Genomic DNA, 26961 nt, shown 5'->3' with positions numbered 1-26961 from the left:
ATGAGAGGATGCAATTTAGAAAATAAAAGGGAAAAAATATACTGAGAAAGGAATGGATGCTACTTTGTCAGGACATAGAGCAGGGTGGATGAAGCAAACACAAACCCAAGAAAAATCTTGCCATTGAAAGAGTAAGCAGAGAGATTTCATTCAAGTTTTGGGTGGGGTTTTTTTGAGTTTGTTATACCTTTATTTAACTTCAAATTACTAATCCTCTCTTCAGGACTTGGTAGCTGGCTGAAAAGATAAGCATTTTCCTTTTGTACTACAGGTATAAACTCCCATTACACAAAATCTCTTACTCACAAAGGATTTTTTTTTCTCTCATCTTGTTTCCCAAGGCATCTTTGAGATGGTTATCACTAAATAGCAGTCTGTTACCTACTTTTCCTTTCATCACTCTGTGAAAAACCTGTAAAAACTATGTACGACAGTGCCAGCAGAAGAAAATACCACTTACGTTTAGCATACTGCTAAATATAAATTTTACAGACTTGTTGGTTTCTAAGTTCATAGGACTCATTTCCACTGCTTCTCAGTGGCTCTTTCTCATCCCCAATGTCACTGTCTTTCATTTGGCCAAAATAGGCAGGAGAAGCTTTGCATTCATAGTGCCTGTCAAGAGATTTCAGGTGGATCAACATGTGAAGAGCATAGGCAAGAACCAGAAGCAGAATCAGTGACATAACCAATCCCATGAGTATTGCTGGAGAGAAAAAGGATGCACAGTCCTTTGCATAGGCAAAATGTCCTTCTTGAATGTTAAAGCCTTGAATCTACAAAGAGAATAAAAGGGCTTGTATTAGATGAAGTATTTGCTGCCTTGGTTACAAATAAATGATCATGAATTTGCTCTTGGTGACAGTAATATTTATTTATTATCTACTTATTTCACAATTGTATCAACCAGGGCTATCTGGAGCTAATGCTCAGAGGTCATCCAGGTCAGTCTTCTAGAAACCATCAATTATTCTAATCCCCTTCACTCTGCTGCCCCAAACACTCTCAGCTGTGTTTTAAACAAAATGTTCTATGTTCACTCTTCATAGCCCAGTCATATTTAATTTTAAGCATGGTACATTTCAAGTTAGCAGCCCATTTCCAGTATCACTTGTTGAGAATCTCCAGAGCCTCCATTTCAAACTGCACAAACTTTAAAGAAATATTCTCAACTGGACAACCTAATGTTGGAGTTTTCTCACCAGACCCAAGCGTGCAGCATACGGCAGCCACATGGATTTTCATTCAACTGTGGCCTATACCAGCAAGCTTTATTTGTGGGTTCAGCTCTAACATAAGGTTTATCACACAGGCTCTCAGGGCACTGTTTGCTTCACCAGGTCACTTCATAGGTGATTATAACATGGTGAGAAAAGGGAAATCAGTTTTCCCTCCAACCCACTTTCATTTCTTCATCACTTGTGAGTTAGGCATATAAAAGCAAGACATCCTAGCCCATTTATCTTGGGCTTCCTACTGTCAAATGCAGAAAAACAGGCACTTTGAGAAGATGATTAATCTCATCTTAAAATAAGGATTTAAGATGGGTCAGAGGAATTACCCACCAGCTTTAGAGGCAGACTGGGGTGACTTTAATTAGGGCACCAGGTTAAAATTACTAGGCATCAAAAGTTAAGGACAATTAATCTCATACTAGGTGACTGATGCTGTCAGAGATGCTGGGTTTGAGAGCCCAGCTCAGACACACAGAACTCCACACTAAAGGGAACACAGAAAACCTATATAGCTCTTTGTTTCCTTTGACTGTGAGATAATAACATAAGTCTTTGTTTCTTTTCAGTTTCTGTTTCAAGTTCCATTACAGTTCCTTGGCAGTGAATTGCAGATTTTTCCCATTAGCCTACTATAGGATCCATTTGGTTTAATCCCATGGCATTACCTGGAAATCAATAAACGTGACTTCCCAAAGCTTTGACAGATCATTTGCAGAGCTGGGTATTAGAAGTGCATCATATCTCTGCAAGCTGCTCACATGTTCACAGTGGTAGGAGTAACTTGCTGGTGCATATATTCTGGTCGCATTAAATGTTGCTTGTATGGAATGGTTGTAAAGGAGCTGCAGTCTGTGTAGACTGAACCAGTTCTGAACAGACAGCTGGTAATAGCTGGTTGTTAATAAGAATCTGAAAATATTGTATGGAAAGAAAGATGAGTATGAAAACAAGTCTGAGAGGTCCAACTAGTTGAACAGTCCTAGAAGATAAATGTTTATATCCATGTGAGCTCTAGCTAGTGAGTCTGGAAAGTGATTTGTGTTTCCTCACTATTGCAGCTGAAGGAGTTTACTATTTCCCACATAATCAGGGCAAATGAAAAGGGTTTTCCCTGTGTGACTGAGAAAAATCCATGTGAAATGTGTTGTACATCCATCCAAGGTATGAAAAACTACTTATCAAGACACACAGTTTTCTCTGACTGGAAAGAAGCACACATATAGCAGGTTACAGCCTGGTGCCTGAATGGACCGCACCATCAGGTCTTACAGCAAAATTCTCAGACAAAAATGTAGTTCATTAGCAAGGTTCAGCAAAATCTCAGGCATGGGAAGGTTCTGTTCAAAAGAGATGACCTGAACTTTTCTCATGAACAGAAAAGTCAATATAGTAGAAGAAATGTCTTAATAAAACAGAGCAGACATTGTAAAACGGCAGGCCTAGTAAATGCAGCTCTCCTAACTACACAAACAGCAGTCCCTACTGTATTATTCTTACTTACATAAAGTCTCCAAAAACAAATTGCACAGGTAACTGCGTAACAATGGTTATTTCTTTATCATCTTTATCTTTTCTTTAAACATCTAATGGTTTGTTTGATATACAAACTTACCTAATAACAAGTCCCTTTAGATCACCAATGTCACCGAACTTCAGAGAAAGCCTAGGTCAGAAAGCAAGCAGTGTCAGGCTAGGAAATAAACTTCAGAAATCTCAAGTTAAAAAACCATCATGAAAGGTTAAGCACAGTTATATATGGAGCCTTTTGTTCACTATACATTTGAAGTCAGAAGAAATAAAACCCTGAAAGGATTCACTTCCTACAGTGAAATCCAGCAGTTCAGTTGTTAATTTGAATGAGGCCTAGATTATCTGGAAGGAACAGACCTGTGTGCTCAAATTTTAACACACTCCAATCTCATTGCTTCCAGCATCAGCTGACAATTAGGTTGAACTACTTTTGCCCTTACTGTTTGTCACTAACAGAAGCAGTTTAGGACATGATGTACACTGTTGCTAGCCCATTAGTGACATCCATTTAGAAACAGAATAGAACGGAACGGAACGGAACAGAACAGAACAGAACAGAACAGAATAGAATAGAATAGAATGGAATAGACTAGGTTGGAAGAGACCTTCGAGATCATCGCATCCAACCTATCATCCAACACCACCGAATCAACTAAACCATGCAACCAAGCACCCTATCAAGTCTCCTCCCAAACACCTCCAATGATCTGTGTTCTCCTTCTCAAATCATGATATCTTAGTCATGAATCACTTCAGTACGTCATTGCAAAGTGTGAACAGCCACATTATTCCCATCTTTTTAGATACTTGAGCACAAGAAATGCAGCTGACATTGCAGTTTGAATTTCACACATGTGCATTATTAGATGACTGGCTAAATGATCAGGAGCACAAGTTGTGTTCTAGTCTACCTTCCCAGTTGCAAGGAATGATGAAGGAAGAAATAGAAAGACCCAGTAGGTCAACAGCAGGCTCTGAGCCTTGTGTCAGTTTACATAACAGGCCTGCTGGACACAGGTAGGATATACCTGTTTCAAAGAGGGAAAAGGATCTTTGCCCAGGAAATAACAGGAGTTGTTGAAAGAGCTTTAAACTAGTTTTGAAGGGGGCAGGGGCTAAAACCAGGTTTACTAGTGATAAGCCTGGGGGAAACACACCAGGGTTTGAGGGGTGGTATGCCAGCAAGGTCCTTTGGTCTGCCATCTCAGTGAAGACAGTGAATGGATAACCATGTGACAACAAAGACATCACATTTATTGATGTGTTAGAAATCATGGAATCACCTGGAAATGGCCACATAGGAATTGGTGCTTCTCCCCCCAAAAGGTGATGGTATTGATAGCCCAGCTGAAGTGCCTCTACACTAACGCATACAGCATGGGCAACAAACAAGACGAGCTGGAAGCCATTGGCAGTGGGGAAACTGATATAGTTGCCATCACAGAAACATGGTGGGATGACTCCCACAACTGGAAAGCTGCAATGGATAGTTATAAACTCTTCATAAGAGACAGGCAAGGAAAAGGCAATGGGGTAGCCCTGTATATTAGGGAGCATTTTGACTCTCTAGACCTTGATGATGGTGTTGACAGGGATGAGTGTTTATGGGTAAGAATCAAGGGAAGGCCAACAATGAAGGTATCTTGTTGGTTGGGAGTCTGTTATAGACTACCCAACCAGCATGAAGAGGCATCCCTGAAGGTGTTCAAAAACATGTAGGCATGGCAGCTTGGGACATGGTTAGCAGGCATGGTGGTCTTGTGCTGATGGTTGGACCTGATGATCCTAGAAGTTATTTCCAACCCTAATGATTCTATGATTTGAGCAATCCATTGACTGTGAGGCATCTCTACAAAGCTTGCCTGTAGTGAGCATGGGAACTTAAAGTTTACTAAAGAATAATTAGACAAAATATAGTTAAACCATATAGCATCTAAAGGACTTCTGAAGCAAAAGTTAAAGAAAATAAAACCTCCCAAACCAGCAAGCCCTATGGTTTCATACCAAATATAGACTGCCTCTTGTACTAATAAGCCAGGACACTGAATCTAGACTATCCTTTGCTTTATTACAAAGGGAAACCACGGATAGTTGAGGATTAGACACAGGAAAATATGGTGTTCAACTCAGTGGTTTGATCCAAAAGCTGGTGCATAAAAGACCCCACAATTAGATTTTATTTGTCTCATACATGTCCCAGTGTTCACTATCAAATACCTTGTCCTGGCTCCGTCTACTTTGCATTGATTAGACAGTATAAACCAGCTTGAAACCTGGCCTAAAGCCACAGCAGAGTATTATCTTAACAAAGAAGGCTGAAGAAGGGAGAAGTTTAAGAGATTCTTCCGGGGTGAGTGAACTGGGTAATGCATCATGTGAGCATTTGGCCATCAACTGGCTTAATTTAGGTCTGACTTTAAACCTGAGATATATTCCAGCCATTTTTCCCTTTCCTCTCTGCTGCAAATGCAGGCTGACTGCAAATCAAACCTAACACTTGTATTTGGCAATTACACTGAGTCTAATCATGACTCTCAAGATCAGGTTTTCCACTTTTCCATCCATAGAGCATGATTTCTGCATATAGGGGCCTCAATCAGTACTTAGATGCTGCCAGTTGCAATAAACAAAGGGTATTCCAGTATCTGAAGGGGGCCTACGAGAAGGCTGGGGAGGGACTTCTCAGGATATCAGGTAGTGATAGGACTAGGGGGAATGGAATGAAGCTGGAGGTGGGGAGATTCAGGCTGGATGTGAGGAGGAAGTTCTTCCCCATGAGAGTGGTGAAGCCCTGGAATGGGTTGTCCAGGAAGGTGGTTGGGGTGCCGTCCCTGGAGGTGTTTAAGCCCAGGCTGGATGAGGCTCTGTCCAGCCTGATCTAGTATGAGGTGTCCCTGCCCATGGCAGGGGGGTTGGAACTAGGTGATCCTTGTGGTCCCTTCCAACCCTGACTGATACTATGATACATCAAACATACAGTTTCTAATGACTTTATACTTGGAATCTAGCAGATCACTACATGCAACCTGTCAAATGTTCTGTAATCCCCACCCTCCAACCCTACTCCACCCCCTCCCCACGCTAGTGAGAGATCAGAATAAGACAGGTCTTTTATTTGTTAGGATTCTGGAATATATTCAAAGTGTGGGAGTCAGGGAGACTAGTATGTCTCAATGTATCACAAATAATCAAAGTACAAGAGAAGTAGTACTTTCCCCTCTTCTTCTGCACAGAATAGAGTAGAAAAGGCTTAGTAGCCATAGCGTCTCTCTTAACCCCAGCAAAAATAAAGCAGCCACAGAAGTATCAAGATCTTGCCTGCAGCTGTGTTTCTAGTTTGAGGCTACTCAAAAACTACGGGAGAAACAGAAAGACTGGAACACATAGCAAATAAGATGGCTCTAGGCCCCCTCTTTTGATGATAAACTGATAAAAAGGCATGTCAAGGGTATGCTATAGAGCATTTCTGCTTCCTCACTTTTCCTGCAGCTTTTTAAGGTGATAACATTTTCTATAAATTCCCAAATATCTTCCAACAAAAAGCATCAAGCAGAATATACCGCTCTGTGGTGGGTTGACCCTGCAGTCAGAGAGCAAAAGAGAGAGAACTCGTGGGTCAAGATAGAATGTAATAAATGAACTTGATGATCTTTGAGGTCTCTTCCAACCTTGGTGATTCTTTGATTCTGTGAAACAAAGGGGGGGGGGGGAAAGACTGCTTTGCAAGAGCAGTCACTGACCATTTCCCAAAAGCAGGCTGATGTCCAGTGAATCTCTGAGAAACAGCCACCCTGAAGGACACAACTCCTACCCACTTCCTCTTCATTTACCTCAACTTTTATCACTTAGTATGGCAGGGAATGTAACTCTGGCCAGCTTGGGTCAGCTGCCCAGGCACTGTCCACTTTCAGCCTCTCATCAACTTCAACCTACTTGCTGTGGGGAACAGACTGATAAACAGATGGTGTGCAAGCACTGCTCAGCAAAAAAACACCTCAAAACACTAGTGTGTTACCAACACTGGTTTAGCCACAAGCCCAAAATACTAGAGAATTATCTCCCTTTCAGCCAAAGCAAGGGAGGGAGAAGTGAATGAATTATGCACTACAATAACCAGACTACAGAGGTACTTGTGACAGACAGGTAGACAGAGAAAGCCTGTGCCACTGTAATAGCCTCAAAACAGCAGCTCCAGCAGGAATTAGAATTAGAATAAACCAGGTTGGAAGAGACCTTCAAGATCATCGCATCCAACCCATCAACCAATCCAACACCACCTAAACAACTAAACCATGGCACCAAGCACCCCATCAAGTCTCCTCCTGAACACCTCCAATGATGGTGACTCCACCACCTCCCCAGGCAGCCCATTCCAATGGGCAATCACTCTCTCTGTGTAGAACTTTTTCCTAACATCCAACCTAAACCTCCCCTGGCACAGCCTGAGACTGTGTCCTCTTGTTCTGGTGCTGGCTGCCTGGGAGAAGAGACCAACATCCGCCTGTCTACAACCTCCCTTCAGGTAGTTGTAGAGAGTAGTAAGGTCACCCCTGAGTCTCCTCCTCTCCAGTCTGCTGTCCAGCACTGCACAGTCTTTCTGACTTTTCAAGCCTTAGTAACAACTATAAAACCACACTTCATGGTTTGAAACCCTTAATTTTGCATTAGTATATTTTCTATGAGGTTACTAGAATTTCTAATAGGACTAGGATTGTTTCTGAGTTGTAGACCAGCAGAGAAGAATTAATGCTTGTTGTTTTTACTTTAAAAATAATAATATTTCATGCTTTACCAGCCTGTCAAAGCATAGTGATGAAGTAATTCATATGCTAAATCAGACTGCCTTGATGAATGCTGATACCACAAAGAGAAAACTTAGATTATTTTCCAATTATGCTTTTAACTTTGTTGTAATTTCACTAAAATTTTGGTGCATCTTGAGATAGAATAGCATAGAATAGAATAGAATTAACCAGGTTGGAAGAGACCCTCAAGGTCATCGTGTCCAACCTATCATCCAACACCACCTAACCAACTAAACCATGCAACCAAGCATCCTGTCAAGTCTCCTCCTGAACACCTCCAGTGATGGCGACTCCACCACCTCCCCAGGCAGCCCATTCCAATGGGCAATCACTCTCTCTGTGTAGAATTTCTTCCTAACATCCAGCCTAAACCTCCCCTGGTGCAGCTTGAGACTGTGTCCTCTTGTTCTGAAGGGTTATCCTTTACAGATGTATAATCAAAGGTATCTTCAGATATACAGGTAAAATGTTGTATAGGAGCTCAGTTTGATCATATTATTTTGTTGTTTTGTGTCTTTACAGATTTAAACACCATTCACAGGGTAGACACAATGCTCAGCACATGCTTAGTTAAGTACCCATCTCCTGATTTTCAAACTCTTGCCCACTGGAGTAGAATCAATGATCTAGTATGAGATGTGAAACCTGACAGCACATGACATGGAAGGAGAAAAATGGTCAGGAACATGGCAAAGGAAATTAAAAAACCTACATGCCTTTCTAGTACAGACATGACATTGGAGGATTTTGGACCTAGTTAGGCCAATATACAGCTCTCACTCAGGTTTAGCAGGAGCAAAGCTGCTAAATGTTGTTCATGCTGAAGAAATTCATAACAGACTGGGATGCAGAATTTGGCTTTTCAGAGACTTTTCAGGTCACATGCTAACCTGTAGTGAATTCATTCTTTGGCTTCAACATCTCACAGATGACATTCTGGGACTTAGCCTACATAACTATGCATCTGCATCTTGTACCAGTGGTTTATGTTACTGCTGGCTTATATCCTATGAACAGATAAGTAGTCATGTACAGCCAGGCTCTACACCTCCACACTCTTGCACAGGATCCACCATTCAACCTCCCAAGTGGCTATGCAGAACAGCTGGAGACTAAAGAGCTCATCAGCTTCATAGGTACTAAGAGCAAAACAGGCTGGCCACAAGGATTGACTACACCACTGCAAGAGGTGAGGACTGTGTACATCTATGGGCCTCATGTAAGACTGGTCTGAAAGCACTGCCAGTGCTACCTGCCACGCAGGACATAGGAAGGAATTTGCCCCTGGGGCTCTGCACCGTGTAATACAAGGTCTGCTTCCTTCAGTGTGCATTTAGTAGACTTGTTACCCAGTACTAGTTCCACTGACAGAGTACAATGCCACCTTACATTGCGTTGTCTTCACTGCAGTTTGAATCTCCAACATCCACTGTTGCATGGACACCAAATGTCTTCTCTGTCAAGTCCAGCTGTGTCTGGTTTTCAAACTTAATCATGATTCTCTTGGCCCAGAAGAGAATGCAGGGGATGCCGTTAACTGTGACGTTGAGAGGGCTGTAGTGGCTGTGGCTGAACGGCCTCCAGGATGCTCTTTCCCACTTTCCTCTCCTGCTCAAATTGTAGTTGACAACCTGATTGACCCCATAAAAGACCAGTATGAGATGTGTATTTCAGGAGTTACTCCCACCCTACCAAAATAAATGAGACCAGCACTTGGAGAACATCTGTGGACTAGTTTTCAGCTGCAGCAGTACTAAACTACAGAAGCAGAGAAATCTCTGGCTAACACCTTCCCACTATGGGAATGGCATCATACAGAATTCTAGCCCCAGCAAAACTGGCCAGAGAGCAAATACAAGCTAAACTTATTCTACTACAGTAGCATAATTGGAGCAAACCACGCTCTCAGCATGTTCCCATCTCACCTCAGCACATTACAGACCTGCCCAATATAAAAGGTCGAAGCAAGGCTAGAATCACAAGATGCTCATCCCAGCAAAAGGCTCTCTAGGACATTTGTAACATTTCAGCATGCTAACAAGAGCTCAGCTTAGGCCAAGAACACAGCCTACCCTGCCAAATGGACACTAGGCAGCTGTCCAGCTGAAAGAACTATCCAGATCTACATCTACCTCTGCATAGCTTGGCTCCTGATGGTTTTAAAATCAGAAAAATGCCTGATGTAGAAAGACAATGTCTCAGGTATGGATGCCTACCTTCATAAATCCAGTTTGCTAGATTCAGTTCTGGGGACTGCAGCTTCCATGTCATCTGTAGACATTAGAGAAGTGCTGTCCCTTCTGACCCAAATTTCATTGCAAAAGGAGGACAATTTGTTGTCAGAGAATATAAGTGAGTTAGGGCTCAGAAAGGACTCCGAAATTTAGCTATCATTTCCGTATTTGAAGCCAAAATCTCCAGACAACAGCTTTTTTCACCTATACATATATCCTATCTGAACATGAATCTGCATGGTTTTCTTGCATGTCATACAATTAAGCAAGTTCAAGTCATGCACAAGCAAGAGAGGTCTTCTAAGTCCCAGTCATTTACAGCACCTTACCAAGTTCCAGAAGGGATCCCAAAGACTCAAAGCCCCAAAGCTTTGTCTTGGCTTAAAGAGATTTTTTTTTCCTGCTGTTGAGATTAGCAAGTCACACTGCTTAGCTCAGACCCTGAAAGACCCCTTTTGATACCTGGCCTTACATATGGCACATGACTGCTTTAGGATTAAAATTAGTAAGTCACCACAACAACAAGCTGAATGCAAGGTAAGATCATGGTCAGACAACATGATGCAGTAGCCATCAAGAAACACTGACTACAACTGTCATTTGTGTAAAGGACAAGACTGTCTTATCAGAAGTACAGATGTGAGAAGTTTAATCAACAAGTTATTTACACCACATTATTTGTGTCTCTTTGAAGGAATTTTGGAAAGGAAGCCTTTTATGCTCCATTTTTCAGAATTCCTACAGGCTGCTCTCAGGAAAACCACCCCTCTAAACTTACACAATCTGCAGTTTTGCTTCAGCTATTCTTTCAGTACCAAGTACCAAAATAATGGTTGCAGTAGTCAAACGTCACTCTACAGACTATAGATGAAATGATTTGTTCTTCCAGTAAGCCCCTGTATCCAGACCCACTGCCAGTCAGCAACAGTGATAGCCTCACTAGTGAAGATATCTTGTACAGCAGGTAGTGAATCAGTACCACATCTAGATGGTTTCACTAGCTGTTTCTTGAAAACAGTTATTTAATTTTGTATTATTTAATTCAAGAATGTAAGTAAGATCTCAACATGCTATTAAAAAAAACCAAAACAAACCTTCAGATTCAGTCCTTCAAACATTACCTGCACTTGATTTAGATTCCATTTTGGCTTCACACCACCATCGTAACGTTTACCTGCAGAAGAAAGAGTGCTATCAGCCTACAAAGAAAACATCCAACCAATCATAAAAAGCACAATCTTGCATGTTCTTATAGAATAGAATAGAATAAACCAGGTTGGAAGAGACCTTCAAGATCATCGTGTCCAACCTATCATCCAACACCACCTAATCAACTAAACCATGCAACCAAGCACCCTATCAAGTCTCCTCCTGAACACCTCCAGTGATGGTGACTCCACCACCTCCCCAGGCAGCCCATTCCAATGGACAATCACTCTCTCTGTGTAAAACTTCCTCCTAACCTCCAGCCTAAACCTCCCCTGGCACAGCCTGAGACTGTGTCCTCTTGTTCTGGTGCTGGTTACCTGGGAGAAGAGACCAACCTCTGCCTGTCTACAACCTCCCTTAAGGTAGTTGTAGAGAGCAATAAGGTCTCCCCTGAGTGTCCTCTTCTCCAAGCTAAGCAATCCCAGCTCCCTCAGTTTCTCCTCACAGGGCTTGTGTTCCAAGCCCCTCACCAACTTTGTTGCCCTTCTCTGGACACTCTCCAGCAAGTCAACATCCTTCCTAAACTGAGGGGCCTAAACTGAACCTGACAATACCTATCCCTTCAGGAAATGTGCATTCAGAACACTTGAGTTTATTTTGGAAAACATTTGACTTGGTACAAATACTGCCTTCAATACATGCATTTTCTGTTTTACTTTACCTTACCCATACAAGCAGGTTCCACTTCTTTTCAGCGAACATTGTGACACCTTTACTGGGACGAACTGCGCCCAATGTGACAGTTTCAGGCTGTGCCTTTAAGAAAAGGACAGCTACAGAATTCTCTAGCTGAATGTTCAGGTGTAAAAAGGAAAACAAAGATAGTTCTAAACTAATTTCATTGGTAGATCAGTAGAATGTAGCTTTAAGAACTTACAGTCTGTCTTCAGTTCTGCCTTTTTTCTGTTCCTGGCCAGCCTGCATGCAACTGACCTTGGACTGGAACTTATGAGATGAGAAAACTAACTTTCTTAACAACTGCTTTGAGCTAATGATTTTCTCTTAATATCCATTTCTCTTTTTTCTCCTTTTTCTGTCCAATTAGCTCGGACAAGAAAGGGGGGAAGGGTTTTGAGGGGACCCCGAGGTGGGGATTCTCCTTGGGAGGGTTTCTCTGGGTTGCATTCTTTTCCTGTGAATTTTGTATAAATTGTAAATACTGTATATTTTGTACATATTCATTGCATTTCATTATTGCTTGTAAAATAAAAATCAGGTTGGACTCGATGATCCTCGAGGTCTCTTCCAACCTTGGCAATCCTGTGATACTGTGATACAGCTTTCCATTCGCTTCTCCAACTGAGTTTAGCTGTGCTTTTTGTGGTGGGAGGATTAAACCTCCATACTACCATACCCAAAAATGACAGGATTCAGCACAAGCATATCAAAAGCTTCTCTTTGTTCATACATCAGACTGCTGTCAAAAGGGGTGTGCTAAACTGCATGGCAAACACATGTAACTACGGGTGGGAATTTCTTTGCCTACACTGGCCAGAGATGGGAAGCTGTGACAAATAAACTAATGGCCCAGCTGCTTGCCAGGAGAGTAGTTTCACAGATGACAGATCATTTCATGGGCACCCTCACAGCTCCATCCTGCAAACATTTAATTTTGTTTTCATTTGGTTAAAAATAAAAAGAAAGTGTCAATACTACTTTATCCCACATTCCTCCATGTGGGGTGTCCCTGCCCATGGCAGCGGGGTTGGAACTAGAGGATCCTTGTGGTCCCTTCCAACCCTGACTGATACTATACTATGATACTATTCCCACTGCACCTATGAGTCAGTGAGTAAATTATTGTTTTAACCAGGAAAATATTTTAAATGGTATTTGTGAAAGATGGAAATGCTTTAACAAAACATTTGACAGAAGAGTCACTTAGAAGGAACAAGTAGAAGGAACATCTGGGAATGAAGATCTTTTACAGCCCCACTAACAAAAGCCAGTGTCAGGCATTCAGAACAGTGAAGGGAGGGGAAAAATAAAAAAGCTTTACCACTTTTTAGCAGAGAATCTTGATCTGGAAATGCAGGTGAACTACAAAAGAGGAGAAAAATATTTATGGTACACCATACGGATTTAAAGACTGCAGCAAGTTTGCAGCTCCTGTTTCTGCTTGATTCAGTAAAACATTTAAAATATATCTCAGACCCCTCTCTTGTTAATGTCACAGAAACAGGGCACATGAATCCCAAAGACAGTGTATTCAGGATAAAAATGCCTCAGAGATATCTTTGATGGATCAACCCCACCAGGCATTCCCATATCCTTACCATATTGATTAAAGATTTCATTACCTTTCCTATCCTTTTCCGTGGGACCTCAGTTTTGGGTTAGACACTGAACCAGCTCCAACCCACAACCAGGGCAAAACAGGATAGTGCTGCACCATTCTCAGTCCCAAGTGAGGATCAGAAGCAATACACTGAAGTCCTCCAGGATAAAATAAATGCACTGGGTTAGTATGCCAGATTACAGTCATCTAAAGACAGCTCCTGAACAGTTCCCAGGCAATCTGAAATCCCATGGAAGTTAGCTGCAAGGTAGGGTGCAAGTGAAGAACACTTTGTATGACAGCTACCAGGTTCATGAAATTTTCAGCCTTTGACTTTCTTCTTTGCTATAATTTAGCAGTAAGTCTTCATCTGGTGCAAGAATGATCTGGCTTCCCTGAACTAGAGAGTCAAGTCCAGTAGATTCATGTACATCATCAAAAGATGTACGAGATCTAACTCTACAAGATCAAACTCTGAGAAAGAAAGCTCTCCTTTAGAACCACACTAGTCACAGCAACACCATTCTGCACCCAACCACACCACAGCACCTTCCATTGGACATGCAGCCCCCTACAATATATTGATCTACTGATCTGATAACATGTCTACCTCTCAAGTCTGCTGCCAGCATTCCCCAGCAGGTGAACATACCAGCACCCCCACATTCACAGCTGACTATCATCCCACACAGACTCTGCACAGCCACTCCACTTCCACCTGCACAGTGCCTTCCAGGCCATAAGCAATGGTGGGGCCAGACCAGTGATCTCACAGCCACTTCATGTAGAAATACACATCTACCTTCTGGTTTTGTCTTGTTTCTTACTGCCTTTCCAATCCCACCTGCCCTAGGTGATTCTGCTTGGGGTGGGGGGGGAGGGCAGGGCTTGGAGTGGGGAGGGCATTGGGCTAGATATGTCTGGAGTTCCTTTGCAATCCCCTCACATTCTGTGATTCTGTGACTAGGAATAAATGCAGTTTTCAGTATTTATGTGTAAATTGTACATTGCAGAGTCAAGCCTTTGCTTTTCAGGGGAGTCCTTGAAGAGCTGGGTGAAACCCCTCCCTGGGTAAGGGGATCTGTGTTACCCACTAGCATGTATGGCAGGAATGATCCTAAGCTAAATTTCTATCATGGCATCCTTAATGGCAGATAATGATGAGTACAAGCAATGCAAAGCCACAAAAAGAGGCATGTGGGGTAGCTTAGGGCCTGCCCTGCTTGCTGCAATGCCCTTGCAACTCTGAAAGTCATGGGGTTCAATCACTCTGAACCTGACATGCCTGAAATCTATGGCAATATTACCAGCTTCAGCAGAGCCCATATTTCACATACAGTGTCTTGTTTACATTCAAGATTCAGGAGGGCAGCAGGCTCACTCTTCCGATCAGTGTCTCTCCAGTGAAAATGTCTTTCACAGGCAAACTCTCCGCTGCCACAGATAGGTCTTTCGTGTTCCCTTGCAAAAGCCTCAAACCCAGAAGGCAAAACAGGCACAAGTGAAGCAGGGTCTGCTCTCCAGAGGTCTGCTCATCAGGTCTGATGAGCCACTTTGCTCCAGATCAACGGGAAGTCTGCTCAGTCCCTTCAGCAAAGAGGGCCCTAAAGCTAAAGACCATGTCCCGAGAAACTGTAACACAGCACAAAAAGGCAGCTGGGCTCTGCATGGGTGCAGTAACTGGGATCTGAGCTGAAAGAACCTGAAAAAGGCCTTACATCCAAAAATTCAAGCCAGATAACACTGTTTAAAATCAACCTGGCAGTTTTATTTACATATAGGGAGACCAACTTTCTCCTCAGCTGTATCTTTTAAATCCCAGTGACTTCAAGGAAGCTGTGCTTCAAGGACCCACTTTTAGTGCGTCCCACTTTCTCTTACTCCCTTTGGGTGCCAGAGTTGAGGTTTCCAAGCTGCTCAAAGGTCTCAGGCCAACAGAAGGCGGCCTTAGAGGAGGGTGGATATAATCCTTATTTTGACAGGTGGGTAACAAAATACATGGTTAAAATGGACCAAACCTTGTTTCCATGCTAAGGCAAAGCACTCTCTTAGCTTGTTCAGTGATTAGGATTTCTTTTCTAGTCCTCCTTCACGATAGATTGTGACTTCAATCTGGAAAAGGCAGTTTTGAGGCATAATTTCATGATAATAGCTATAAAAATGAGACATACCAGAAAGAAAATGATGTAAATTATTTAGTTGTCCTAACTTTAGTTATGTTTAGTCATACATATATATATTTAGTTATACTCAGTTATACTTTTAGTTTCTCACTGTATACATAATTAAAAACACACAGTTTTTAATTCCAGTTGGAAATCACCATGTTTCACTGTGCAGACTGAAACACTGCGATGAGAAGAGACTGGTACAAAATCATGCAATTAATTTCATTCCCTCAGTGGACTTGAAAGGTTTTTTTATCCAGTTCTGGATCATCTTGAGGAACACTCATTGATGATAGGCAACACCAAGCCTTGAGAAAAGCATGGAATGAATATATGAGGCATAACTCATTGTAAACACCCCTGTGGGGTTACATTCTGACCATAACAGTTATAAACCAGCCTCCAAGCAACTGCAGCACAGGTTGGGAGTTCATGGCGACACAGTTTGACTCCTCTGCATCACATGTAAAACCACAGCAACGTGCAGCCATGCTGCTCCAGAAGAAATGTCAAGTTTCTGCTCTCAGCGTGAAGATACTCAAATATAGATGAGTGTGCACAGCTAATGAAATATTCATGCTTTCATGAGGAACACAGAGGACAGAGTGACCTGGGAACCACTGCTAAGTACCACTGCATGACAAATACAATCAGCCAAATGGCATGCACACATGGGAGCAGGCGGAGGCACACCAGTACCTCCACCTAGATACTCCTATTTGTTACTGTGTCTGTTAGCAATGCCAGCTGCCTCCTTTCCTCCAGCACAAAACATGCAGCCCCATTCGAGAAAGGTGAGGGAAAGCTACCACAGCAAGGCTTGCAAGTCTTTGCTTTGTCTTATTACAGCCAGACCACTATGGCATAATTTCTATGCTGTAAGGGAAGGCTCGCCTTGGCTTCTGAGCAAGCACAAGTTGACGTTGATGTTATCAGATCTGTCAGCTGCCTTTGACACTCATCACCCTGAGGTGTCACAGAAGTGTGTGATCTGTGACAGGAATGAGTGGCCTTCAATAACCATACTGCTGTCAAACCAACAGCCTTTCCAATCAAAAGGCAAGCTGGAGAGTTAACATGCAACCTCAGGTAACGAGGCCCTTTCGCCCTCAGCTGAAGCATGCATCACAGAACAAAACACTGAAAGAAAAAAATGGGAAAAAAACCAACACATTAAAAACATGTGTTTCTTTTTATATATAAATCTATTAATTACATGTATAACAGACAGGAAATTATCTAGCACTACAGCTACCCTCTCCACTGCTTTGCAAAACTATCAACAAAGAGTGGTTAGATTGAAAATCAGCACCAGCAAATTATTTTCAGAGCACTGAATTAGAGACTTTTAAGCTCCCTAAAACTGAAAATTCAGTTGCACACATGGTATATGTTTTGATGACTAGTATTATTCCTTAACAATTTGTAAATAACTAGCCCATATACCTTAGATATGCATGTTGTATGTTGAATTTACCATTCTAAGTATGTCAGGAACCCACATGAAATTGGATTAGCCCTAATACAAAGCACTGGGATGACTAATCACTATGTAAACCCCAATTAAATAAGATTATAAGTATAAAGAAGTGTAAATTCCTTCTTATCAGATGACATTATCCATCTACATAAGATAACCAAGTCTGGCCTGTTTGTCTAAAAAAGGCCACATAGAAACCAGCCCTTGAAGAGTTTCACATGAGTAGTCTTTTGCCCACTCAAATGAGCCACATGAATAAGGCTGGCACTCAACAGCAATAAAACGTGGAGGCCATAGAGAGTTTTCACTCCACCAGGTTATATGAAGCCATATTCACATTATGTTTTACTCTACATGTTGCTGCTCTGACAAACTGCATCAGAGGGCATTACTTCAGAATTGTCACTCTTAATATTGTCCAGCTGCAGTCTATCTCACCAGCTGCCAAACTAGTTTCAATTACCTCATGAAGCACTTAATTGGAAAATAACATATGAACCTCCCAACACACTCAAAACAAAGCTATGGAAGGTGATGGATGCTTGCTAAGTACCTGGTAGCAATGAACTACTTACAGTCCTAGGGACATTGATCACAAGTAATTCCAATCAAGTTATTATAAGCATAAATGTGGAAGCCTGGGAGCCCAGACTCCAAGCAAAATCTAGTTCCTTCTATGAAATATCCTAACAAAAAATGTGATCAAATTTTAAATGTATCTATTTAAGGTTTAGCATTAAGGAATATCTACAAAGCCCATGACTCCTTAGCAAGTTTTAAATTTTAAGGATTCTGTGTCATATTTTGTCAGTCTCATGTGTGGCTTGACACAGGGAGACAGATCTACATAACTATTTTACAGTGTACTGAGTACTGGGGTTTGATCTGCACTCTAATGGATGTCCAATAAGAGCTGGATCAGAACAACAAGATACTGAAGATTCCATTTTTAATATAAAAGAGAAACTGAGCTCATAGAAATTCTAGCACATTAAGGCTGCGCAGGCATGATCCCACCTCCACAGAATGCAAAGACAAAATCCCTATTCAATTCACCACAATAAGGATCAAAACTTTATTTCTTAATATTTATTGTAATAAGATTCATGCAATGCTCCACTGCTTGAACCCTTTCAGATTTGATCCGATGGCAAAAAGTGCAATTATGCTAAGAAGATACTAAAAAAATCTACAAATTGGCAGAGGAGAAGACCAAGTAGGCTATTTAAATGAAAACATATTGTAGTACTTATCAGTCACTGACTACCAGATCTCTTAATAGAAGCTTAGGCATATTACCACATGTCCTTCTTGCCTTATATGCACAGATGTTATTGCCAGCTGTGACCTTCATCTGCATACTTTATCTGTGTGTTATGAGTGACTGTGGGGCATGATTCAACTAATACAGTTTAGGCTGTTTACACTTTTATAATGCATAGCTCTAAAAATTGCCCTTTTCCCCTGTTATGATTTGGGATTCCTATTTCTATTCCCCTACAGAACAAAACAGCACTATAAACAATGATAAATCCAAATCATGTCACAAGTTTAACATTTCTTTGCAGTTTTGAATTCATGCTTCAAATATTCATTCTACACAAGTAGAAGATTTTAGCACTTGTGTTTCTTAGAGTGGTTTTCACACACACCCCTGTTGTGACTCTATTTATAACTCCATTTTCACACAGGCCAGGGAAAGTCAATGTGAGAGTCATTAAAATGTAATCAAATATAAGGCAGATGCCCAGAGAACACCCATTTTAAACTCATTTCTAGTACTGTTTATAAAATTGCTTTGAAGTTATGTTTCTAATGCAATGTGTGCTTCAAAAGAATTAATTTCTGTATTAGTCCCAGGTGTTTTCAAACCTGAGAAGACAAAGCCGTGTACTAACATTTTATGCTGTGATTAAATCCACTTCCACACAGCACAACTGACTAGATGACAGCATCTAAAACCTGCACTCAACTCTGAAAGCAGAGTTCGTGGATACACTAACCTGTCATCCCCTGTCGCGTTCAACTGCTCCAGAGACAAGGCAAATCCCACATACAAAAGAAACAGCAGAAATCTGACAGCGGTGTGTCCTTCCATCGAGAAGACAAGCCGGCTCCTCCGCACCCAGCGCATCCGCTGCTCTGGTCCAGCGCGCAGCTGGGCGCCCGCGCTCTGCTGGGCAGCGTGACGGGCAGCAGGCCTGGCCAATCACGGCGGGATCCGCCGCTCCATCACCGCACCAGCGCCCACGGGAGAAGCTCTCCGTGCGCTCAGATTTATCCTGACAGTGGACACCTACTGCTGGCACGTTCTAGCTTCCTTGTTGCATGTTCTGGGGAAGTTGTGCCAGGGTGTGAGCTGTTTGCTAAAGGAAAGAGGAAGAAAATAAAACAGTCTCTGCAGGCTCTAAAATCAGACTGAAGAGCACTTCCTATCTGTACTCAGCCCTAACCTTAAAAAAGGAAGGTGCTGTTTCCAAACAGCTCTGAGCTTTCCCCTAAGATAAGCAGAGAAATAATTACATGTATTTTAAAGTCATATAATACCTTCATAGTATTACCCTCACTTTACAGAGGTGAAAACTGACATAGTAAGATTACAAGTCAAGTATTTGGAAGTGCTTTCATTTCTTCAGTACTAATTCAGTTTGTGTATGGCCAGCTTTCCAGCTCAATTGCTTTTATACTTAAAGCCAGGCCACAAAACTGCAGTGCCTCCATCACTGTGAATACAGCAGGTTGGCTCTGGGATGAATCATTATCAGCACATACGTGGTTGCAGGCACTGGTACCACTTCTGCAGACTCTCTGTCCTCGTCTGCCTTCTCAAAATATACCTCAGCTCTCCTTGTGATGACAAGGCACACATGTGACCCCTCAAAACCTATGACCCCTGTGTTCTCCACACACTGCTCACCAACTGCAGGTTGCATTCCCAGTGTCTGCACAGAACCAGGAAAGCTGAAACCAGGATGCTCACTGGTGCTCTGCAAGCACATTCATGTGCAGTCTGGCCACATTCAAGAACACAGCCATGGATCTGTGACCTGCTTGAACTGTGGGGTCCAGGCAGAAATGGGTTCTTGGTATCTGCCTTCAGCATGGGCAGCGCACAACAGCGCTTAGATGGCATTTCCACCCTTCTCCACTAAAGGACATGGTCACAACCTGCTCCTGCTAACAGTTATGTGTACTCACAGATGCATTTACCGATCTATGTACTCACACACACACACACACACACTGCTTTCTTGCTCACAGGTTAACATCAGCTACCTGCTGATGTGATCATGCAATAATCCCTGCTTCACTCCATAGCAATGTCTGTTGCATTCCAGATATAAAGATAGGGGCTTTAGCACCATAACTATTAAAAAGGATTTACCATCTTAATTCATTTCTCCTTCAGTGATACAGAAAGTATTCACTAATCTTAAAAACCTCTCAATGGCTTGTCCTCAGTATTATTGTTTCTATCCAATTTATGGAGGAATCCAGATACTTCTGAGTGACGTTCAGCTTGAAAAACTGAGATAAGGGAACGCAGTGATAAAGGAGTTGAAAACAATCTCTCAATATTCTGTGAAGCACCAGAAATGTATTATTAGAATAGAATAGAATAGAATAGACCAGACCAGGTTGGAAGAGACCTTCAAGATCATCGCGTCCAACCCATCAACCAATCCAACACCACCTAAACAACTAACCCATGGCACCAAGCACCCCATCAAGTCTCCTCTTAAAAACCTCCAGTGATAGTGACTCCACCACCTCCCCAGGCAGCCCATTCCAATGGGCAATCACTCTGTATAGAACTTCTTCCTTACATCCAACCTAAACCTCCCCTGGTGCAGCCTGAGACTGTGTCCTCTTGTTCTGGTGCTGGCTGCCTGGGAGAAAAGACCAACATCTGCCTGTCTACAACCTCCCTTCAGTTAGTTGTAGAGAGCAAGAAGGTCACCCCTGAGTCTCCTCTTCTCCAGGCTAAGCAACCCCAGCTCCCTCAGTCTCTCTTCATAGGACTTGTGCTCCAAACCCCACACCAACTTTGTTGCCCTTCTCTGGACATGCTCCAGCAAGTCAACATCCTTCCTAAACTGAGGAACCCAGAACTGGACACAGTACTCGAGGTGTGGCCTAACCAGTGCAGTGTACATTGGCAGAATGACCTCCCTGCTCCTGCTGGCCACACTGTTCTTGATGCAGGCCAGGATGCCATTGGCCCTCCTGGCTGCCTGGGCACACTGCAGCCTCATGTTCAGCCTACCGTCAACCAGCACCCCCAGGTCCCTCTCTACCTGGCTGCTCTCCAGCCACTCTGACCCCAGCTTGTAGCTCTGCATGGGGTTGCTGTGGCCAATGTGCAGAACCCGGCACTTGGATGTGTTCAATCTCATGCCCTTGGACTCTGCCCATCTGTCCAGCCTGTGGAGGTCCCTCTGCAGAGCCTCTCTACCCTCCAGCAGATCAACTCCTGCCCCCAGCTTGGTGTCATCTGCAAATTTACTGATGATGGACTCAATGCCCTCATCCAGATCATCAATAAAGATGTTCAAGAGCATGGGGCCCAGTACTGATCCTTGGGGCACACCACTAGTGACTGGCCACCAGCTGGATGTGGCACCATTCACCACCACTCTCTGGGCTCGGCCCTCCAGCCAGTTCCTAACCCATCGCAGTGTGCTCCCATCCAAGCCATGGGCTGACAGCTTGGCCAGGAGTTTGCTGTGGGGGACAGTGTCAAAGGCCTTGCTGAGGTCCAGGTAGACCACATCCACAGCCTGCCCCACATCCACCAGGCGGGTCACCTGATCATAGAATGAGATCAGGTTGGTCAGGCAGGACCTGCCCTTCCTAAATCCATGCTGGCTGGACTAAACTTGGAATAATTATACCAATACAGAGACATGGCTCAGCTGAATATTTAAAGCATTCCTGGGAAGGCAAAGAAGCAGGACACACTCTTCTAAAATCTGTGAAGCCACTAATGTCACTGGCCTGTTAAATGTTGCAGTACACCTGGTCCATGGTCCTTCCTAAATAAGTGGGGAGAGAAAGGCACAGAGAGGCTTTCTGATGGTGCCATGAGATTTCATTGATGGGCTGATGTTTTCTAGGTGTTCTTCATCAGCATGGGAGCAAAGCTAAGAAATACAAACACTGAAGTACAAACCAGTATGGCACAACTGAAAAATAATGTGTTCATTGATGGCAGATAACAGGAAAGTAGGATAAACATCAAGGAGATAGTCAGTATAGTATAGTACAGATAGTGAATCCAGGATAATGTCCTGCAGTCCATTATCTGACAATTGTACTGGCCTCCTGTGCGTTTCCACGGGGCTATCAATTTCTGGAGGGAGCCTGTCTTCTTAGAACACCATTTCACATAGTCAAAGAGGGGGGAAATACACGTCCATGTGCTCAGAAACAAAGGGGGTTGGGCAGACAACCAAGAAAACATGCAATGCCAAACTGCTAACACTGGGGAAACCAGTACAAATCAGTGTAAATATACTGACTTGCTGACCATAATTCACTGATCAGCAGACAGCATCTAAAATAACAGCAAAAGAAGCATGACGAAGCCTTTCCTTATCTTGACTCTTGCTAGTAATAGCAACAATACTAAATATTTGATACAGTTATCCCAAATGCTGCTTTCTATGGGGTTCAAGCATAAACAGGTTCACACAGAATCTACATAGAAAGTAGATCCACTGAAAGCAAAGAACTCATCCCAAGCATTTACTCAAAGCCACCACCTCTGTATTAATGAGTTTACAAAGAAAACTGGAAGAGAGCCTTCTATGCAGTAGTCCTGACAAGGGCATGGTTAGATGAGCTCTTGTGACTCTGCTGACAAATGACTGTTGTACATTTGTCCATGTTGAAATCAACTAAACGAAGCTGGCTCAGCCACATGCTTCAGTGGACAAAGGGTGAAAAAGGATCATCACACACTGGTTTATGGAATGCACAAGATCACCTTCAACGCCACAAAGGCAGCTGATGAACCTCCTTCAGAACAAAGTCAATGCTAACAGTCCACAGTTCTGTTTACATCCTGTAAGATGACCTGTGGTGGTGTAAAAGTAACCAATATTCAAAGTAAGATGATTAAACTGTGGTTTACCATCTTTTGTTCCCTCTTTGGTAATAAGTTCATGATTACTCTTCATGCAAAACTCATCCTTTGATGGTAAAGTATCCACTTTTAGTTGTTTTTCTCACCTAGAGAGACTGAACTGCAGTTCAGACATTTCTACCAGCAGGGAGGAGGCACAGCAGCAGATCTTACTGGTCTTTAAAAACTGCTGGGGTATTTTTTTGATCTGTCTTGCAGGAGGGAAAGGTAGTTAAGAAATCAGATGGCAATTGTATTCAGTGTAAGGGTTCACAGTTTTGCAAGTTTGTGAAACAAATACTATTATCTTGGCAGCAATAACTGCATACCTGAAGGATGGCCAAGGGCTCAGGTCCAGCCAACATGGATTTAGGAAGGGCAGATCCTGCCTCTCCAACCTGATCTCTTTCTATGATCAGGTGACTGCCTGGTGGATGTGGGGCAGGCTGCAGATGTAGTCTACCTGGACTTCAGCAAGGCCTTTGACACCGTACCCCACAGTAAACTCCTGGCCAAGCTGTCAGCTCTGTGCTGGGTTAGGAACTGGCTGGAGGGCCGAGCCCAGAGAGTGGTGGTGAATGGTGCCACATCCGGCTGGCAGCCAGTCACTAGTGGGGTACCCCGGGGATCAGCACTGGGCCCCATCCTCTTTAATATCTTCATTGATGATATGGATGAAGGGATTGAGTCAATCATCAGCAAATTTGCAGATGACACCAAGTTGGGAGCAGATGTTGGTCAGTTAGAGGATAGAAAGGCTCTGCAGAGGGACCTCAACCGACTGGACAGATGGGCAGAGTCCAATGGGATGGTATTTAACAAATCCAAGTGCCAGGTGCTGCACTTTGGCCACGGCAACCCTATGCAGAGCTACAGGCTGGGGTCAGAGTGGCTGGAGAGCTGCCAAACAGAGAGGGACCTGGGGGTGCTGACTGACACCCACCTAAACATGAGCCAGCAGTGTGCCCAAGTGGCCAAGAAGGCCAATGGCATCCTGGCCTGCGTTAGGAATAGTGTGGCCAGCAGGAGCAGGGAAGTCATTGTGCCCCTGTACTCTGCACTGGTTAGGCCACACCTTGAGTACTGTGTCCAGTTCTGGAAGGACATTGAGACACTTGAACGTGTCCAGAGAAGGGCAACAAGGCTGGTGAGAGGCCTTGAGCACAAGCCCTACAAGGAGAGGCTGAGGGAGCTGGGATTGTTTAGCTTGGAGAAGAGGAGGCTCAGGGGAGACCTTATGGCTGTCTACAACTACCTGAAGCGTAGTTGTAGCCAGGAGAGGGTTGGTCTCCTCTCTCTAGCAACCAGCACCAGAACAAGTGGACACAGTCTCAAGCTGCTTCAGGGGAGGTTTAGACTCAAGGTGAGGAGAAAGTTCTTCACTAAGCGAGTCGTTCCCCATTGGAATGGGCTGCCCAGGGAGGTGGTGGTGTCACTGTCCCTGGAGGTGTTCAAGAGGAGATTGGACATGGCACTTGGTGCCATGGTTTAGTCATGAGGTCTGTGGTGACAAGGTGGACTTGATGATCTTTGAGGTCTCTTCCAACCTTGGTGATACTGTGATTCTGTGAAATAATCAGAGACTGATAGGCTGGCCACTAAATACTGTTGGCATCCCACACATTCCCAAATGTGTCACCACAGTCCAGCAAAACCCTGTCAAATGGGATGCTTACATATACATTGATAGAGACCCTGAGATGACAGCTGTTCTGCCTGATGCTGCAATGATTACACACACACACTGAATTTGCACACAATGAGTGAGACTGCAGGCATAATTTTAAACATGGATAATTTATCTATTTGGCTAGCATCTCCTCAGGCAGACAACGTCCCAATCTATTTTCAACACAGTTTACAGTTACCTTCAGCTGACGTATATCAGCTCACCATGAACTGAGCAGCTTTCTAAAATAGTGTGTCTCAACCAAAGTATGAGGTATCAGCCACTATGCAAGGTTATAGCAACAAATATATTACTAGTTTTTTAACCTTGAGACATGCATTGTTCCTCTGCTTCAGATCTATTCACAGTGCACTGACAATGCAATAGAAGCACAGAAAGAAAATTGGCAGAAAATAGCTTGTCTCGGGTCCAACACAATCCTCTCTGTGCACAACTAATTTGCCTGCAGGCCTTTTAGCCTTCATCTTCACCATAGGATGATGCAAAACCAAATCCTGTTACATCTCTAACTCCTTCCTGCCTTCCTTCTGCTCCTTTCACCCTTCCTAACAACAACAAAGGATGCCATCCTGTTCTGAGAAGACTCCAGACTTTCCTGCAGCTGGTGTGGATGGAGACAGCACATCCTCTCTGGACAGCCTCTCACCCTCAAAGTAAATAATTTTTTCATGCTGTTCAGATGAAACCTCCTGTGTCCAGATTGTGTCCATTGTCCACTGTCCCATTGCTGGGCACCAAAGAAAAGTCTCACCCCACCCTCTCAAAACCCACCTTTTAGATATGGATAAGCATTAGTAAGGTCCCTTCTCCAGGCTAAGCAGCCCCAGGTCTCTCAGCCTTTCCTCCTAAGACAGATGCTCCATTGCTCTCATCATCCTAATAGCCCTCTACTGGACTCCCTCCAGTAGCAGAATTAAGGTTCTGGTTTACCTTCCAGGGAAGGGAAAGCGGGGGGAGGGGGGAGGGGAAGGGGGAGGCGGGGCGGGGGAAGAAGGGAGGAATAGGGTTTGAGGAGGGGAACAGCGAAGCAGCGAAGTGTGCATTAGAACGCAGGTCTACCACTGAGGAAAGCGGTTGCAACGCTTGGAGAATAGTGGCGGCCAAAGGGACAAGGACTGTTCGATACACAGCGCGTTGTGAAAAGCCAAGCAACAGAAGCCCCTGGCTCTGAGGCACCGGACAAGGCAGTCAAAGCCCTAACTGCCCCTGCGCTTTTCCTTCAACCTGCTTTTTGTTGTTCCTCCTGATAGGAGGAGGCATGTCAAAAAACACTGAGCCACCGTCCCGCCGACCGGCCCGCGCTAAGCGAACCGCCAGGGGGACGAGAACAGCGGTGCCACCGGCGGGAACGAAGGGGGCAAGGTGGCGGCGGCGCGCAGGAGGACGGGAGCTGTAGTTCCGCCCGTGCGGAGCGCGGCCGGGCCCGGGGCACGAGGGAGACGCGGTGTAGACACGGGGTGTGAGCGGCGGGGAGCGGAGGGCTAGCTGCAGAGAGGTTGGTTCCTGTAGCCCATCAGTTGAGGCACTCTCTTTGCAGCTCTGCGGTACGTCAGAAATCAGATTTCGCGGGGTGCACTGCAGATCAGATTATAGCAGGACTTCTAAGACAAAATGTGGGATTGTGGAATTATCTGCTCAGCTAACCGAAACATTTAATTTTAGAAGCTCTTACGTAACAGTGCTGGCGTTCTCCTAGGAGAATAACCCATTTCCACCCAGCTGCCACCAGTCCTGCTGGGCAGCTGCTCGCAGCAGTTAGCAATTTGGGGTATTTCACTGCCACACCACCTGTCCAGGGAGAGGAAGGACCAATGAGAGCAGGATTATGTGGCTGCCTTTGTGAGCATGACTTTTCTTTAGAGTGGCCTGCTGGAATGAGGCAGCTATGCCTGATCAGTTGTCATCTACAGCATGGACTAATGGCAGGTCTCAAAAGTAATAAACGTTTGTTTCTGTTGCATGATTTTGCTATGGCGCTGCTCCACGGAGACTTAGGGGAAATGTAGTTAACAAACTGTCAAAAGTTGGAAGAATAGAATAGAATAGAATAGAATAGAATAGAATAGAATAGAATAGAATAGAATAGACCAGGTTGGAAAAGACCTTTGAGATCATCACATCCAACCTATCATCCAACACCACCTAATCAACAAAACCATGGCAACAAGCATCCCATCCAGTCTCTTCGTAAACACCTCCAGTGAT

The 26961-nt window shown here is 43.7% G+C and overlaps 1 protein-coding gene across 1 annotated transcript; it reads right to left on the bottom strand.

Moving 5' to 3' along the window:
* Nucleotides 1-173: 173 nt before the first annotated feature.
* On the bottom strand, nt 174-11715 carry LOC104309380 (V-type proton ATPase subunit S1-like protein). The gene is made up of 6 exons (XM_054177795.1): nt 11680-11715; nt 10926-11003; nt 8960-9201; nt 2848-2898; nt 1901-2144; nt 174-776 (listed from the first exon to the last, which is right to left on the bottom strand). Exons 1-6 carry the CDS (start codon nt 11713-11715, stop codon nt 474-476), a joined length of 954 nt encoding a protein of 317 aa, XP_054033770.1. The 3' UTR covers nt 174-473.
* Between the last annotated feature and the right edge of the window lie 15246 nt (nt 11716-26961).

Source organism: Dryobates pubescens, chromosome Z (genome assembly GCF_014839835.1).
Source record: "Dryobates pubescens isolate bDryPub1 chromosome Z, bDryPub1.pri, whole genome shotgun sequence".
Taxonomy (NCBI): Eukaryota; Metazoa; Chordata; class Aves; order Piciformes; family Picidae; genus Dryobates; species Dryobates pubescens.
This window is presented reverse-complemented; position numbering and strand designations above follow the sequence as displayed.

Coding starts and splice junctions, on each gene's coding strand:
- LOC104309380 (XM_054177795.1), bottom strand. CDS start 11,715: ATGTTCGCTGAAAAGAAGTGGAACCTGCTTGTATGG. Junction 11,004..11,679: donor AGTGGAACCTGCTTGTATGG/GTAAGGTAAAGT, acceptor TTTTCTTTGTAG/GCTGATAGCACTCTTTCTTC. Junction 2,899..8,959: donor TGCAGTGAAGACAACGCAAT/GTAAGGTGGCAT, acceptor TTTCTGACCTAG/GCTTTCTCTGAAGTTCGGTG.